Raw genomic sequence first — 16,231 nt, forward strand, 5'->3', positions numbered from 1 at the left:
TATATTAAGAGATTAAAGATTTTTTTAAATATAATTATAAAAATATTTAGTGATAAAAAATATTATAAAAAAATAATTTAAATACTCAAAATACTATCAAAAAAAAAAGAGAAAAAAAAAAATGGAAAATATTAATAATACAAATTTATTAAAAATAAACCCATAATAACTATTAGTTTTGCTATAATTATAATAATATCTATAAGCTTAATAAATATTATAAAATCTATAAAATCCTTTAATAAATAATAAATAATATACAAATAATAATAATTAAAGTTAAATAAAACTTGAATAAAACTTAGAAAATGCAGATTCTACTTGCGAAAACTCACCAAAATTAAAAAACTATATATTCTTGAAAAATAAGAATATAAAAAAAATGAAGAAAAATAAAATGGAAAAGATAATTAATAAAATTCTATATTAAAATTAGAATAAAATGGAAAATAAAGATAAGAATGTTATACATATAAATTTTACAAAAAATCTATTAAAATCCTTCAGAAGATATATAGAAGAATACCATAAATCTGATTTAGAAATATAAAATTAAATTAGATAAGATTTTTTAAATCATACTATAAATAATTAATTGTTGATTCATTTTATGACTTCTTCAAAAACCGCTAAATATTTTTAATTATTTGTTGATGGGCCAGCTTAAAAATGGGCAAAAGAGTAAAGCAGGCTAAAAAAATAAGATTAATAGCTTTAATTGATTGAAATTTGTAGGTAAAGGGTTTTTGATAAAATTAAAATCAAAAAAATTATATAATAAGAAGATCAATAAAATATAAAAATAGATGGAAATTTTATTAAAATAGAAGAATGACATATAAAAATCATAATTAATAATTAATAAAAAAAAAAATATATAAAATATATATCAAATATATATAATAAATTTGAAACTTACATATGCACATAATTTTTTTTTTAATTAATTATATAAATAGAATTATAGATTATTTTTCTTTATTTTTTTATATAAAATAAATTAATAGCAAACCAATAAAAATTTCTATTTACATCATTAAATATAATAAATTACTATTTGATTATTTCATTAAAATTATTTATTATTATATATTGTATATTTTATTATTTTTTTAATAATAATAAATTAATTTTTTTATATATATATATTTAATATAATATATGTATATATAAAAAAAATTTATTAAAAATAAAATAAAATATTAATATTTATATTTATATTTATATTTATATTTATATTTATTATATTTTATATCTAATAAGAATTTTATATTTTAGATAAAATCATATAAAAAATGATTTCATTATAAAATAAAAAATAAATTATTTAAAAATATTAAATAATTTATAATTATATTTGTTTAATTATTTTATATATATTTTTTTAATATAAAAATAAATAAGCTATTAATTATATAATAATTTTAATGTTATAATACTTTATAATTTAAATTTCTTAAAAATTTTAAAAATAATTGTATTTCTAAATTAAATCTTGTTAGTTATTTAATAACGAAGATATTGATTTTTTATAGTTCTTTTAATAGTTTTATATATTCTTAAATAATAGATAATTTTTGTTTTGTTTTTAAATTAAATAGAAATATATAATTATAAAATGAAAAATAAAGTGAAACAAAATAATTATAAATTGAATATCAATAAAAAAAATATATTTTGATAAATTATCTTTTTCCTTTCGCAATCAAATATTTGGTTAGTTCTACTGTATTAGGTTAATAAATTAAAGTTTTTAGGTAAATTTTACTCTAATATATATAGTATTATGTGAAATTTATATATATATCGTATTAAATGTACTTAAATTATATATAAATATTTTAATTACATTTCATATAAAAGCAATAAAGATTTTCATATATTAATTTAAATTTCAGAATTCTTCACAATATGTCAAATTTTAGAACAAAATTAAAAAATATAATTTAGATAAATAATTAAGTACAAAAAATTTAAATTTAAAATTAATAATTTTAAAATTTTATAATTAATAATTAATATATTTAAATAAATATTAATATATTTTCCAATTATTTTTAAAATTAAAAAATTTAAATTTTTTGTTTTAAAATATAAAAATTATGATATTAATTTATTACTGATATTCCAGAATTAATATATTAGTATAATATTGAAATAACTTTTTCTAAAATAAATTAAATAATATTTTAATTATTATAAACTTCTTTAAATTTATATAGAATATTTTTTATAATATAAAATATATATAATTATCTATATTAAAAAATATATAAATAAAACAAATATATATATAAATATTAATGTTAATTTATATAAAAATCTTTTAATTTTTTTTATTGTTTTATATATAGATATTATGTATTTTATATTTTTTTTTAATATTATTATATACTTTAAACTTATTGTTAGATGCTATAAAAATATTATTACATCTAAATTATTTATATTAAGTAAATTGCATTATAAATTTATAAATTATACTTCTTTAAATTTACAAATAGTTTTATTGATTTAATTTATCATATCTTTATAATAGAGAATGTGATAATAAGTTTATATATTTCGTTTTAATTTAGAATAATTATAAATAATAGAATAATAAAAATTACTTTTCATATAATTTTAATTATTATGACATAAATATTCTATAAAATTTATCATTTTTTTTTTTATTTTTTATGTAATATTTAAAAAAAAAAAAATCTAAAAATAAGAAATTGAAAAAATTGGGATAATGGACTTTTTATGTTTATGATTGAGCTTTTAAAAACAAACTATAGAAAAAACGAAAAAAAAAACAATATGGACTAGTAAAAATATTATAAAGGTTTAGAATTTATTGATATAAGTGTAAAATTAATATTTTTAATATAAATTAGATATAAAATTTTATTTATTATATATTTAAAATATATTATCTTTTATTAAGAAAAAAAATAAAAAAATTTGTGATCTAAAACTATATTTTAAAGATGTTTTTTAAATGATATAATTATGGAAAAAAATTAAGAGAATAAATATAAAATGAAATAAAAATTGAAATAATAATTAATACATATATATATATATATATATATTATTATAATGATCGTTTAAAATTATTTTAACTTTAAATATATGATATATTTGATATATAAAAAAATTTAAAATAAAAAATAAATACAATATATAAATAAAAACTTATAGGATAAATAGAATAAAGAATAAAAAAATTATTTTATATTTATAATCTTTATAAATTATTCATATAAATATATAAGAGATTTAATTTAATAAATTAAAAATTTAATATAAATTTAATTTATTGAATAAATTAAAAATAATAAATATATTTAATTTATAGAGAAAAAAAAGTAAATATACGATATATATATTAATATTTATAAAAATATGAAATTAAATATATAAATTATATATATTTATATATATATTATATAAATTTTCATATATATATGTATTTTTTTATATATATCTAAATTAGAATAAAAAATTTATTTAAATAAAAATTTTAATAAAAATTGTATTAATTATTAATTATAAGTATTGTTAATTTTAGTTTATTTTAATTTTTCTTTATAACAATGTTAATAAATATGTATATTTTTAATCATTATTTTTCTTTAAAATCTAATTTCGACTGAATAATTTCTAATAATTTAGTTCCTCCTGCTTATTAAGCACTATTTAAAGCTTGGGATATATCTTTTTTAGCTTAAATAATTTTACATTCTAAACCATTATTTTACATTTGCAGAAGTTAATATTTTTTTTCATGATTTTAACATATAAACTAAAGATTTTCTTATTCTTATTTATTTTTAAGTAACTTCAGCTATTTTTTTTTAACATTTATTTTAAGAAATAATAATATAATTTACATTTTAATCATCTATTTATTATTGTATAAAGGACAATTATTTCCTTATTATATCATTATTATTTCCAAATAAATTACAATTTATTTTTTATAATAATTCATTTTAAAACTGTTATACTTTTAATTAAAGTTAACTATTTTCAATTTTTATATTTGCATTTTCTTCTTCTAATAAATTTATTCTTAATAAATATTAGTCAACATATGTATTCCTTGGTTATATTTCTTTCAATAAATCAAACTCATCTAACATTTTATTGAGTATTTATTTCAATTTCTATTCGTTTTTATTTACTTCTTCTATTATTTAATCATCATTATTATTTTAATTAGTTTTAAATTACTTATCTATTTAATTATTATTATTTTATTTCGATTATAAATTATTTTGCTAGCATTTTTTTTCCAGCTCTTATATTTTTTACTCATAAATATTCTTTTAATCTATCAATTAAGTTTTTAATTAATTATTTTATTTCTTTAAAAATTCATAGTCTTCTTTTTATGTTGAACCGTTTTAAAGGAATATACTTTAGTTAGTATTTTAGCTTTTCAAGTTAAATACTTAATTTTGTAAATCTTTTATTATATTTTCTTTAATTTATAACTAATTTGTTATTTTTTATTAAATATTTTTTTTTATTTAAAAAAAAAAAAAAATGGTTTTACCACTTATTTTAATTATATAATTTATTTATCATAAAAATTCATTTAATATTAGTTTATTTAATTTATATCATTTTATGAAATTTCTTATATACTATTTTAATTAGAAGTACTATTTTATTCAACTAAATCACTCTTTTTTTATATATATTAAAAAAAAATATATATATTAATAATAATAATTATTTACTAATCTAGTTAAAAGTTTAAAATCATGCTGTTTTTCTTAAATATCTTAATTATTAAGAAAATTCATTTATTCAGAGCTACTTGAAAAAGTAAACCTTTTTTCTAAAGTATATGTTTTTTCAGGAGATTTAGATTTTTATTTCTCTTTTATCCCAAAAGTAGATTGTAACTCTTATTCCATTTATTATATCTAACTATCAATGTTATTTATATCTTTTAATGCATATTATTTATGAATATATATTTTATTATTTGGTTTCTCTTATTAAAAGTTTTGCTTTTCTTAGGCCATTTATTGCAATTTTGAACCTAAATCTGTATTTTAAACTTTTTTATGTATAATATCACGCCTTGTATTATCTTCTTACTTATATTTATAATGTGATTAGACTTGTTTTTATTATAAAGCTTCCCTTTTATTATTTTAATAATTTAAATTTTACTTTCTTTCTGTTGTTTCTACACTCTTTTCTCTATATGATGACGTATTATTAATATTGCTATTATTATTATGATTACTATTATAATGGTTATTATTTCTTATATTTTAAACATTTGAAGGAAAATAACTTTAATTAAAAACTTTAGGCTTTAGTATATCATCTATTTTTTTTTATTTATGGACACTTTTTGGAGTTTAAAGAGCTTTAGGCTATGGTTAAGGTGGTTAAGGTTGCTAAATATGCTAATAGTCTTAAAGAGCTTAAGATAATTTAGATTTTTATGTTGAATGGTTAGAAATCAAGCTCTATTCATCTTCTGTTTCATGCATATCGATTCTATTATGATTTTTGTTTTTTTTTTAAAAAAAAAGAAATAAATAACCTTTGGTATTATAATGTATATAATAATCTAGCTTTGGAGTCTATGGAATCTTCTAAAAGTTAATTTTCTTGTAAATTTCCTTATTGTTAGTAATTAGACTCATTGATTTTTTTTCCGATGTTTATTGTTAATTTACCTAAAGTGAATACTTAATCACCATTATATATGTTAATATATGCTTCAACCTTTTTTTTGTTTTGATTTTTTAATAAAAGTTAAAGGAATTTTATTGTTTATTTAAATACTGCTTTTGAGTTATATTCAGATTTATGGTTGTATTTTAATGAAATTTTAAAGTAAAAAGTTTCGTTTATTTAAAATATATTATTATTAGGTTCATATGGTCTCCTTCTTTTTGTTTCAGATTTGTTTTAACCTATTTTTATTTTATTTTTTTAAATATTAATAAGAAAGTTTATTAATACCCCTTGATAATGTTATGGATACTTATGCGTTTTATGAATTATAGTTTATATATAAATTTTAGAAAGTTATTTCAATATTATATTTGTGTGAATTTTTATTTTTGGTAATCATTTTCTATTTGATTTTTTTTTTTTAATTAAATATATATAATATTTAATGCTTTTTTCAAATATAAAAATAAACATAATCATTGTATATTTTAATTTACTAAGTAAAAAAAATAAAATAATACAAATGTTTTTTTTTTCAAAAAATATATATCTATCGAAAAAAATACTTCCATATAATTTAAATAATATATAAATAAAAACAGATATATATCATTTAAAATAAATTTTCTCTCTTTCAACTAGAATAACATCCAAAAATTGGTAAATAGCATGAGATTATCCTAAAATAAAAAAAATACAAACTATAAATAGTAAAAATTACCTTAATCTAAATTCCATTAAGGTGTAAATTCAAATCCTTTACTTTTAATATTTTTATAAGTATCTTCTCTAACTTAAAATTCTCTTAGTATATAATTCCAAGTGAAATCATGATAATATCTAGTATCATAAATCCTAATGATTACATCATCGACTCTCAAATAATGTCTTAATAATCCAAAAAAGCAATCTCCCATAACTCTAAACCTGAATTCACTACTTGTATATCCTGTATCACCTAAAATAAAATAAATTTTTGTGGATAAATAAATATAAATTGGCGAAATTATTATTAAAAAGTAAAAAAATTGATTTTTTATTATATAAAAATTATTATAAATATATTTTTTTAAAAAAAAGTGAAATTTAATTATATATAAAACCCAATTCGTCTTCCCATAAATTTATCATATTAGCCCATTTAATTTAGTTTTTTTCAGTTAAATTTTCGAGAGGAATCTCATCGTTTGTTTTTTCAGCATAAGGGAATTGTAATTATTCTTTTTAGATATTAAATTGATAAGAAACTGATAATAAATCTTTCAAATAACTATGATTTTTTTAAATATCACTTAATATTGAATATTTCTTTATCGTTCCTTTATATGGAGTACTAAAAAAAACATCAGATATCTGTTAAATAGTCTTAATTTCAACATTTGTTTACTTATTTGAATTCTTTTATTACCACTCTTCACTGTATTTTACTTTTACTTCTTTAGGAAAGATTGTTATATTGTTAACTTCTTCATATTTTTATAAATTCTTTGTCAAATCTAAATATGCATTTATCCTAAACTTAAAATTTGATAATAAGAGACTATCTTTAGGTAGTATTTCTAAACAAAAATCATTTTCTGGATTTAATATTTTTGCATAATTTTCATTATATACTACATCTGGTATTGCATTTAATAATAAATTGTCTTATAACATGTCTAATTCATCTGATGGAGCTATTCCTCCCTTTTAAAATTAAAACAGCCAATTATTTTACTAATATTCTTCTTTTTTGGCTTTTGGGAGTTTTTATTTGATTTCATGTAAATTTGTTTTTGTTGTAGTTTTCATTTTTTTACTATATATATATATATAAATATATATCAATTTTATTTTATAAAATATTAAAAAGATATAATTTATTCGATTTTTTAACAACTATATAAATATGAAATGCATTATTTTTTATTAAATAGGATCTTTTTTTTTAAATAAATTTAAAAATTAAAAAAATATTCATTAATTTTTACAAATTAATTTAATAAGATTATTTTTGTTTTTAATTATTTTTATTTAAAAAAAATAAAAATTCTCTTTATTTTAAAATAATAATAATAATTGAAAAAAAAAAAAAATTGTTATAATGAAAAAATAAAACAAAAGCAAATAATTTCATCAGGTAATTAAATTACTAAGAAAAAACTGTGAAAATAACTCTTTTTATATAAATCAAAAAGGTAAATTTTAAATAATTAAATGCTTTAAGCATGTTGACTGAATACAACCTTAATTTGATTAATTATTAATAATTTTTAGAATAATTTAACAAATTTAATTAGTAAAATTTGCATTTGGAATTATATTAATATGTACTTTTTTAAATTTAAAAATTGTTAATATTTTTTATTCTTCTAGTTAAAAAAAATAAAATCTAATATTTTTATCCCTTAAAAAACTTAAATTGTATAAATAATAGAAAAAGAAAAAGAATTAATAAATGAGTAATTAAAATTCTTTTTTATAAATTAACAAAAAAATAGTTAAGAATAATAAGAAAATATAAGAAAAATATAAATATAATTATGTAATGATGATGAAGATGAATTTCAAGATGACTTTAAAAGTTAAGAAGAATAGTTTAATTCTAATTTGGAGGCAGTTAATTTAGAATGTTTGAGTTAAATACTAAAATTTGATAAAATAATATAAAAACCAAATGAAAATAATAAGGTAAATTAAAAAGAATAAGAAGAGAACAATTAAAATAATAATGATTAAAGTTAAGATTAAGAAACAAAAAAAATAAATAATTAATAAAATAGTGCAAAAAAGTAACAAAAGAAATAAAAAAGTAATAATAATACTAATGAAGAGATTAAATAGTTTATACAAAGATTAGAATAATCTAATAAATAATTTAAATAAATATAAAAAATATAACCTTAAATTCCAGAATATTGGATTTAAAAACTTAAAGAAAAATATATTAAAAGTAAAATTAGTATAAATAAATGATATTAAATTTAATATGAAAATAAATAAATTGCATTTTAAAAAAATAATTTTAAATTTATTTATTTCTCTAATTTTATTTGTTTAGTTTTGTTTTTTTTTTTTTTTTTCCCTGTAAATTAAAATTTTATTATATTATATAGATTATTATTTATTTTTATTTTTTATATGTACTTTTATATAATATATATCTGTATAGAAGTAATTAAATAAAATTATATTTAAAAATAATTTTATATTTATAATATTTCTTTATATATTATTTTAGTTATTTTAACTTAAATCAGAAAGAATGTCGATATATGTCTTTTATTTACATTTTTTTTGTTATTGAAATTATTTCTTAATAAAAGAAATTCAGAAAAATAAACAAAACAACTATATGAATATATATATTATATAAATTTTATTTATTGATTTATATTTTTAAGTTGTTTAATATAATGGTTTATTATTTTTAACAATATAATCATTTAATATTTAACAAAACTATTATTTATTAAGTTATAAGATACCATAATTATAAAAAGTTATAGTTTAAAATTTTAATATATATTAATAGCTAAAATCCAATAAAAATAAATAAAAAAAAATTCAAATTTATAAATTAAAAATCATTAAAAAGTAAATAAATTTTATATGAAAAATATAATATTTTTATTATTTATTTTTCAATATATATAATATAATAACTAGTTTTGTTTTAATAAAGTCTTACGATTATTACATTTATATAATAATATAATATAATCCATTCAAATCGAAAAAAAAACTAATAAGTACATTAAAATATAATCGTAATATACAGAAACAACAAATTCTAAAAATCTATTAAGAACCTATACAGTATTATGATAATTTTAATTTAATTAATATTCAAGATTCACTATAATGTGAATTTTTTTTAAATTAATTTGAATTTTTAACATAAATCTGAAAATTTGGAAAAAATGAAAGATTTATTAAAAAATACAGGAAACGAATTTGAAATAAAAAAGTGAGAAAAAATGATTAATAGTACTTAAAATTTCAACTTTTTAAATCTTTATATAGACATAAAGGTTATAAAAGCTAAAATAAATATAGTAAGTATCTGAATTCAGTAATTAAAAATTAAACTACGGTAAAAATAAATATATTAACTTTAGTTTATAATGTTTAAATAAAAAATTAGTTCATGAAATAATTTAAGGTAGAATTTAAAAGACTATAGAAGATAATTAATTTGCTTTAGTAAGAATAAAAGCTGAGAAAAATATTTAAATAAATATACAAGATATATTCAATATGGAATTAAGTCATTTTTAAATTGCCCTCTTAGAACAGTTTTTATTCATTTAATGGAAAAATTTATGAAAAGTTGATATAATATTATTGATATGAGAGTCTTTTACAATAAACATTAAAATTTACCATCCAAAAAGTAATAATTAACTTTTGAAAAATAAAAAAGGAATAATTAGGAAGATTTCAAAGATAAGTATTGGGATAAAAAACAAGTAAAAAATTCTATTTTAAGACATAAAATTCTTAATAATTTTTAGTAATTTAAAAGAAGAGATATTTTTGAAATTTAACAAAAGTTTAAAAATTTAAATGAATAATTTAAACTTTTTTAAATTTAGGTTCAATAAATTAAAAAATATAAAGAAAAGTTAAATAACTAATAAAGAAAGATTTTAAATTTATTTAAAATTTAAATGAAAAAAAGGAATAAATGAATAATACAAAATTTAAATGAAAGTAGTACGTATAAAATGGAAAGTTCGGATATTAAGTTTCCAAGTAAAGTAGATATTTTAAAGGGAAATTTCATGAATAGTTTATATTATAAAGTCTATTCTTTTAAAAAAAAAAGCTTTGAAAGTAATTTTTTTTTATAAAAAAATTAATCGGAAAATGAGAATTCGTTTTATTAAATTAAAAATTAAAATCAATTAAAGAATTCGAAATTTCGTTGAAATTCTAAGTTATTAAATTTACATTAGCCAAACAAATAATGGATAAAATATAATTAAATTATACAATGTGGTTTAATTGGAAAAGGGTATATATTCTTTCATTAATAATTGTTTGCTTGGTAGATTGTTTTATTTATAAAATCAATAGAATTTTCTTTTTTATTATTTGTAAACTTTAAGATATTTAGTTATGAAATAACTTTTATATGGAAATTGATTAAGGGTTTAGAAATTTAGTTAGATAAGCTTTTTTAATTCTATATTTTTTTAGTATTTTTATGATTTTTTTTTTATTTTTTTTATATGTTTATCTTAGTTTATTACAAAATTTTTTTTAAAGCATTTTTATTGATTTTAAATTATCGAAAAAATATAAAAAATAAATTTTTTAAAATGTAAATAGGTTATGGCCTTTTTCTCTCTTTTTTTTTTTTTGATTGAAAAAAAAATCTAAGAAAAAAAGAAGCATAATAAAAAGTAATATCTTAATATAATTTTGGTTCATTCATTTTATAAATAATTTATATAATAAAATAATTTCATATTTAAATAACATATATATTATTATATAAACTTTTACAACTAACTTGAATTAAAAATTTTAAATAAACTAAATTAAAAAAAGTTAATAAAATTTTATAAATCAATCCAAATTCAATTTAATATTTTCTAACTTAAAAATAAGTCTATTTGCTTCTTTAAAATCATCAAAAAAAGAATAAGCCTGATTAATTCGATAAATTAAGATTTCCCATAAACCCCCCCCTCCTCCCTATTCTAATCAAAATAAATTCCTATAATATAGAAATTTTAAAACTCTTAATGAACTTTATCTTCGAGTTGTTTCTCTTTCGCAAACTATTCAGCAAATTAAAATTAATCCATATATTTTAATGTTATAAATAAGAAATAAAAACTGAATTTACAAACCTTGGAAGCTAAAAATAGTCTTTATAAACAAAATCATTGTAAGTGCAGTAAATCGGAATGTGTTTTTCGGGAAATTCTATATGTAAATGTTTCGTTGTTTCCCCGTTTTCAGTTGCGTGTAAATCACTTATTAGTTATAGGTTTTCTTTCCATATTATGGGACATGATAGGATTAATGTAACATCTATTTTTAAATATATTTATATTTTTAATCTTTCTTCGAGACTTTGTTTGGTAATATGGTATGTTTATTGCCTATTTTACCTTCATATAGGTATTAATTAGATATATATATATATATATAAATATAGATAAATATTTAGGATATTGCTATGTAGTTTTGATTCAAAGTTTATATATAGCCGTCTTCTTCGTTTTTTATTATTAATATTAGTTTTTCTATATATTACTTGTATATGTTAATAAAAGCTGAGTAATTCATTATCATGTAGTCTTCTTTAAATTTAACATCATCAATTTCTAAAAGCATGTCTTTGTTGATTTTTCCGATTTCTTTTTTTCTTGTTATATCATCACGGTTTGTTAATATTAATAAAAGGTATTTTATAGTTATTATTTAATGTTTATTTTTAGGTGTTTAGTTATTTTATAGGTTTTCTTAAGTGTTTTATGGTTTGTGTTACTTACGGAAGTGGAGAAATTCGTAATTTTATTAATCTGTTTATATCTGAAAGTATATATAGGAGATTATAAATATAGTTTAATTGGAGTAAATTATTATATTATCTATTTATATATGAAGTTATGTAAATATTTTATTTTAATTAACCTTGTAAATAAATTAATCTTTTTTAATTTAGTATTTAAAACCTTTATATTATCAAATAATAATGTATTAATTATATGGAAGAATTTTATTTAAAATATATGAATATTTTAAATGAAAAAAAAAAAAAAAATATTTATTAATAAAAGTTACTAATTTTTATTAATATTAATATATTAAAATTAATAGTTCATGTTTAATATATAAAAATTTAAATTAATTTTTTTGTTTATAAACAATGAATTTTTCATCATAATCAAGCATATCTTCCAAAAGCAAACAAAATAGAATCTCAAAAGTTTCAACTTCATAGACAAAAATTCATAAATCTTCTAATTCATAGACAAAATTTTAAAAATTTTAAACATTATCCACATAAAATATTGAAAATTTCGAATAAAAATTAAAGGAATAATAACATTAAATATAAATATTAACCAAATAAAATATTGAATTAACTGAATAAATAGAAAATAATTAAAGATTGACCATCCAAAGTGAAAATATAAAAAACTTAGTAGAGAATTAATAAAAGCATATTAGTTAAATAGAAACTTTAATTTAAAATTTTTTATAAAAAAATAAAATAAATTTTCATTTTTTGTTAGAACTGGAAAATCAAAAAGAAATAAAATCAATGGAAGATCTTTTTTTTTTAACAAATGCAATTTTAAACAAATTAGATTTTACATTGTAAGAAAAAAATAATTTAATAAAAGAAAATCAAGAAAAGAAAGCACTTTTGAATGAAAAAGAAATACAAATTTAAGATTTATATGAGGAAATGGAAGATTTAGAAAACAAAGTCGTTTTATTATTTAAAAAAGAAGAACAAAAAATAATAAATTAAGAAAAAAATGAAGAAGAAGAAGAAGAAAATGAAAATGAGGGAAGATATCAAAAAGAATATGTAATAGACGAAAAAATGTAAGAGAAAGAAATAAATAATTAAATCGAAATGGAAAATTTGAAAAAGAATAATGAATTTTTATTAGATATACTAAAAAAAATAATCTCTTTTTTTCCTTCTGTAGATTTAAGAGAGCTTGTAGAAAAACTCATTTAAAACAGTTTTATGGTAAATTAGATTTATAAGGAAATTTCTTTTGTAGAATATGTACTTTTTTTAAGCGAATAAGACTTAAAAAATTATTTGGGAAGAAATTTAAATGAAGATGATTGTGAAAATTTAGTTGATTTGAGAAAAAAAATTGAAGAATTTAGAATTAAATTAAAAGAATATGAAAAAAAAAAGGAACTTATTGTATAATAAATTGATTCTTTATAAGGATAAATCGAAAGAGTTTGTTTTCTTTAGGAAAAAAGACTTAATAATATAAAAGAAAAAGAAGTTTTATAATAAAATTTTAATACTAATATTGCTTTGGAGTAAAATTAGGAAAGAAGCTTTAGTAGTAAAAAGATAGAAACAAATATTAATAATTAGCTTTTATAAAAACATTTATTACTTAAAAGTTAAAGGCAACATTAAAATCCATTTTTATATAAAAACTAAGATAAAAATGAACTTATTTTAGAGGAAAATGAAGCTTTAGATAGTAGTGAAAATAGTTTAATTAAATTGGAAAATGAAATAAATAATTAATTGTGATTTTTTATATATATTTTTTTTTTATATATATATATGCAAGTTTTATTTTTATTAATCATACAAAAAGTATATAAATAATTTTTAAAAATAAAATATTTATAAAAAATATGGCCTAAAAACTTTCAGTTGGATTTCCCAAATATTTATGTTCAAGAGCAGAAGAACAATAGGAGAAAACAATTTCTTAAACAAAAATTGATTTTAATATGAAAAGAAATTATCATTAAAATATATTTTCTTAACATTATTAGGATTCTAAAACATATTAAATGCTCAAAAATCCAAATTTAGAATAAAATTTAAATATTTTAGGACGTGATACTGATAAAAAGAAAAATTTTTCATAAATTTATGAAGATTGTAAATCTAAAAATGGAGGAAGTTTTCATAAAAAAAATAATATTTTTGTTAATTATTTAGATTAATGTTAAATTTCATTAAGGTAAAAACATGTTTCTTTACCTGCTTCTTTACCAAAAAATAATAAAAATACTAAAATGCTTGATTTATTTTTAGTTGATAGGAAATAAACTAATGATTTTAGTCAAAAAGTTTAAAACACTAAAAGGAAAAGTTTTTCTTTAAAAACGAAATTTTTTAGTTAGTAAATGCTATTTTTTCCGCCAATAAAACAATAGGAATAAAACTTATTTTCTAATAATATGAATAAATATTAAAATTAATAGAATTTAGATATTGGAAAAAAAAAGATTATCTAATAGTTTAATAATGAATTAAAAGAAAGTTTTAGAGGCGAATCTAAAAAATAAATTACTTCGTAAAAAACTTTGTTTGAAGAATACGATAATATTATTTTCTAAATTAATAATTTCGAATAAAAAATGAAATAATAAAAATCAAAAAAAAAAGTATTAATTTGGAATTAATAATACTAAAAAACAAATTAATGATTTTTTATTAATATTAGACTAAATATTAATTAAATTATATGTATTTTAAATTTTTTATATATAAAATATAATATTAGATTTGTATTTAAGTTATTTTAATTAAATATTTGTACATGGGTATTATTTACTATCTAACTTATTCTAATAAAATTTTTATAATAAGTATGTTTTATTTATAATTATTTAAAATTATATATATTTATTTAATTTTTAAATATTTAAACTTTAATAATAATTAATTTTATTTGTATTTTATTTTAAATAATTAATAAATATAAAAAATGTAAATATTATTATTTTTGTTTTTTTAAAAAAATTGCCTAATATATTTCTTTTTATTATATAAAAAATAAATATAATTCATCTTTATTTCCTTTTTTTATTATATATTTAAAAAAAAAAAATCATTATGATAATATTAATGCAATAATAAGCCCATAAAGTCCTAAAGCTTCTGCAAAAATTAAAATTAAAATCATTCCAACAAAAATCTTTTCTTAAAGTGCATTAGCTCTAACACAAGCATCACCTACAATTCCAATAGCATATCCAGCTGCCTTTTTGTTTGTTTGTTGTTTTTTTTTTTTTTTATACAAAAATAAAATAATAATTTAATATAATGAAAATTATACTAAAGAACTAAATCCACAACTTAATCCAGCTGCAAAATGAGCATATCCATCAGCATCTGTATATTTAGTTTTCGAGACTTTAAAATTAAATTAATTATTTATTTTAAATCAAATTAATACAATATATTTAATTTACTTTTCTAAATTAATATAACTGATACAATCATCCCATAAATACCTAAAATACCTGCCATAACAACAGGAATTAATGATTTCATAATAATTTAAGGTTTCCATATTCCAATTCCACTTATACCTGCACCAGCTTTAGCAGTTCCGTATGCTGCTCCGACATCTTATTTTTTTTTATTTTTTTTTTGAGGATATAATTTGTTTTTGTATCATTCTTTTTATTAATTTTACTTGCCAATACTAATGCAAGTGCAACTCCTGCATGACCGAAAAATGCGGGACTATGAGAAATAACTTCTGACATTTTTTATATTTATTTTTTGCTATTTTTATTATTTTTTTATAGTAAATTTGTTAAATTTTTTAATTTAATTTTTTATTTATTTTGATTAAATGAGTTGTTTTAATTATTTTTTATTTATATTTTTTTCCTTTAAATTATTAATTTTTTTTTTTATCTTTTTTTGCAATATTATTATGTTTTTTTTTTTAATTATAAATCAAATCAAAATTCTCATATTTTGTAATAATTTTTATTTAATTTAATATTATAAATGAAATTATTTTTCTCAATATATTTATTAATCCATTTTGAAAATAAAAGTATTTTTTTTTTT

The 16,231-nt window shown here is 15.6% G+C and overlaps 2 protein-coding genes across 2 annotated transcripts, besides 17 other annotated features; both read right to left on the reverse strand. All coding sequences in view use genetic code 6, as the record gives it.

Annotated features, from left to right (window-relative positions):
- The first annotated feature begins 868 nt into the window (after positions 1–868).
- Positions 869–903: a microsatellite.
- Positions 904–1,199: 296 nt separating this feature from the next.
- Positions 1,200–1,255: a microsatellite.
- Positions 1,256–1,336: 81 nt separating this feature from the next.
- Positions 1,337–1,393: a microsatellite.
- A 584-nt stretch (positions 1,394–1,977) lies between these two features.
- Positions 1,978–2,047: a microsatellite.
- Positions 2,048–3,265: 1,218 nt separating this feature from the next.
- Positions 3,266–3,343: a microsatellite.
- Positions 3,275–3,332: a microsatellite.
- Positions 3,275–3,344: a microsatellite.
- A 24-nt stretch (positions 3,345–3,368) lies between these two features.
- Positions 3,369–3,444: a microsatellite.
- Positions 3,404–3,457: a microsatellite.
- A 1,764-nt stretch (positions 3,458–5,221) lies between these two features.
- Positions 5,222–5,260: a microsatellite.
- A 913-nt stretch (positions 5,261–6,173) lies between these two features.
- IMG5_049030 (tip41-like family protein, putative) lies at positions 6,174–7,488 on the reverse strand (the record flags this gene model as incomplete). The annotated part of the gene is made up of 2 exons (XM_004037514.1): positions 6,174–6,655; positions 6,801–7,488. 2 exons carry the CDS (start codon positions 7,486–7,488, stop codon positions 6,174–6,176), a joined length of 1,170 nt encoding a protein of 389 aa, XP_004037562.1.
- A 210-nt stretch (positions 7,489–7,698) lies between these two features.
- Positions 7,699–7,749: a microsatellite.
- A 1,107-nt stretch (positions 7,750–8,856) lies between these two features.
- Positions 8,857–8,891: a microsatellite.
- Positions 8,892–10,857: 1,966 nt separating this feature from the next.
- Positions 10,858–10,908: a microsatellite.
- A 206-nt stretch (positions 10,909–11,114) lies between these two features.
- Positions 11,115–11,160: a microsatellite.
- Positions 11,124–11,174: a microsatellite.
- Positions 11,175–11,825: 651 nt separating this feature from the next.
- Positions 11,826–11,859: a microsatellite.
- A 3,160-nt stretch (positions 11,860–15,019) lies between these two features.
- Positions 15,020–15,057: a microsatellite.
- Positions 15,058–15,100: 43 nt separating this feature from the next.
- IMG5_049040 (vacuolar type h+-ATPase proteolipid subunit, putative) lies at positions 15,101–15,949 on the reverse strand. The gene is made up of 4 exons (XM_004037515.1): positions 15,846–15,949; positions 15,619–15,777; positions 15,483–15,559; positions 15,101–15,407 (listed from the first exon to the last, which is right to left on the reverse strand). The coding sequence occupies exons 1-4, from the start codon at positions 15,916–15,918 to the stop codon at positions 15,255–15,257; spliced, it is 462 nt and encodes a 153-aa protein (XP_004037563.1). The 5' UTR covers positions 15,919–15,949; the 3' UTR covers positions 15,101–15,254.
- Positions 15,950–16,231: the final 282 nt, after the last annotated feature.

Source organism: Ichthyophthirius multifiliis (genome assembly GCF_000220395.1).
Source record: "Ichthyophthirius multifiliis unplaced genomic scaffold scaff_1120509250127, whole genome shotgun sequence".
NCBI classification, from domain to species: Eukaryota; Ciliophora; class Oligohymenophorea; order Hymenostomatida; genus Ichthyophthirius; species Ichthyophthirius multifiliis.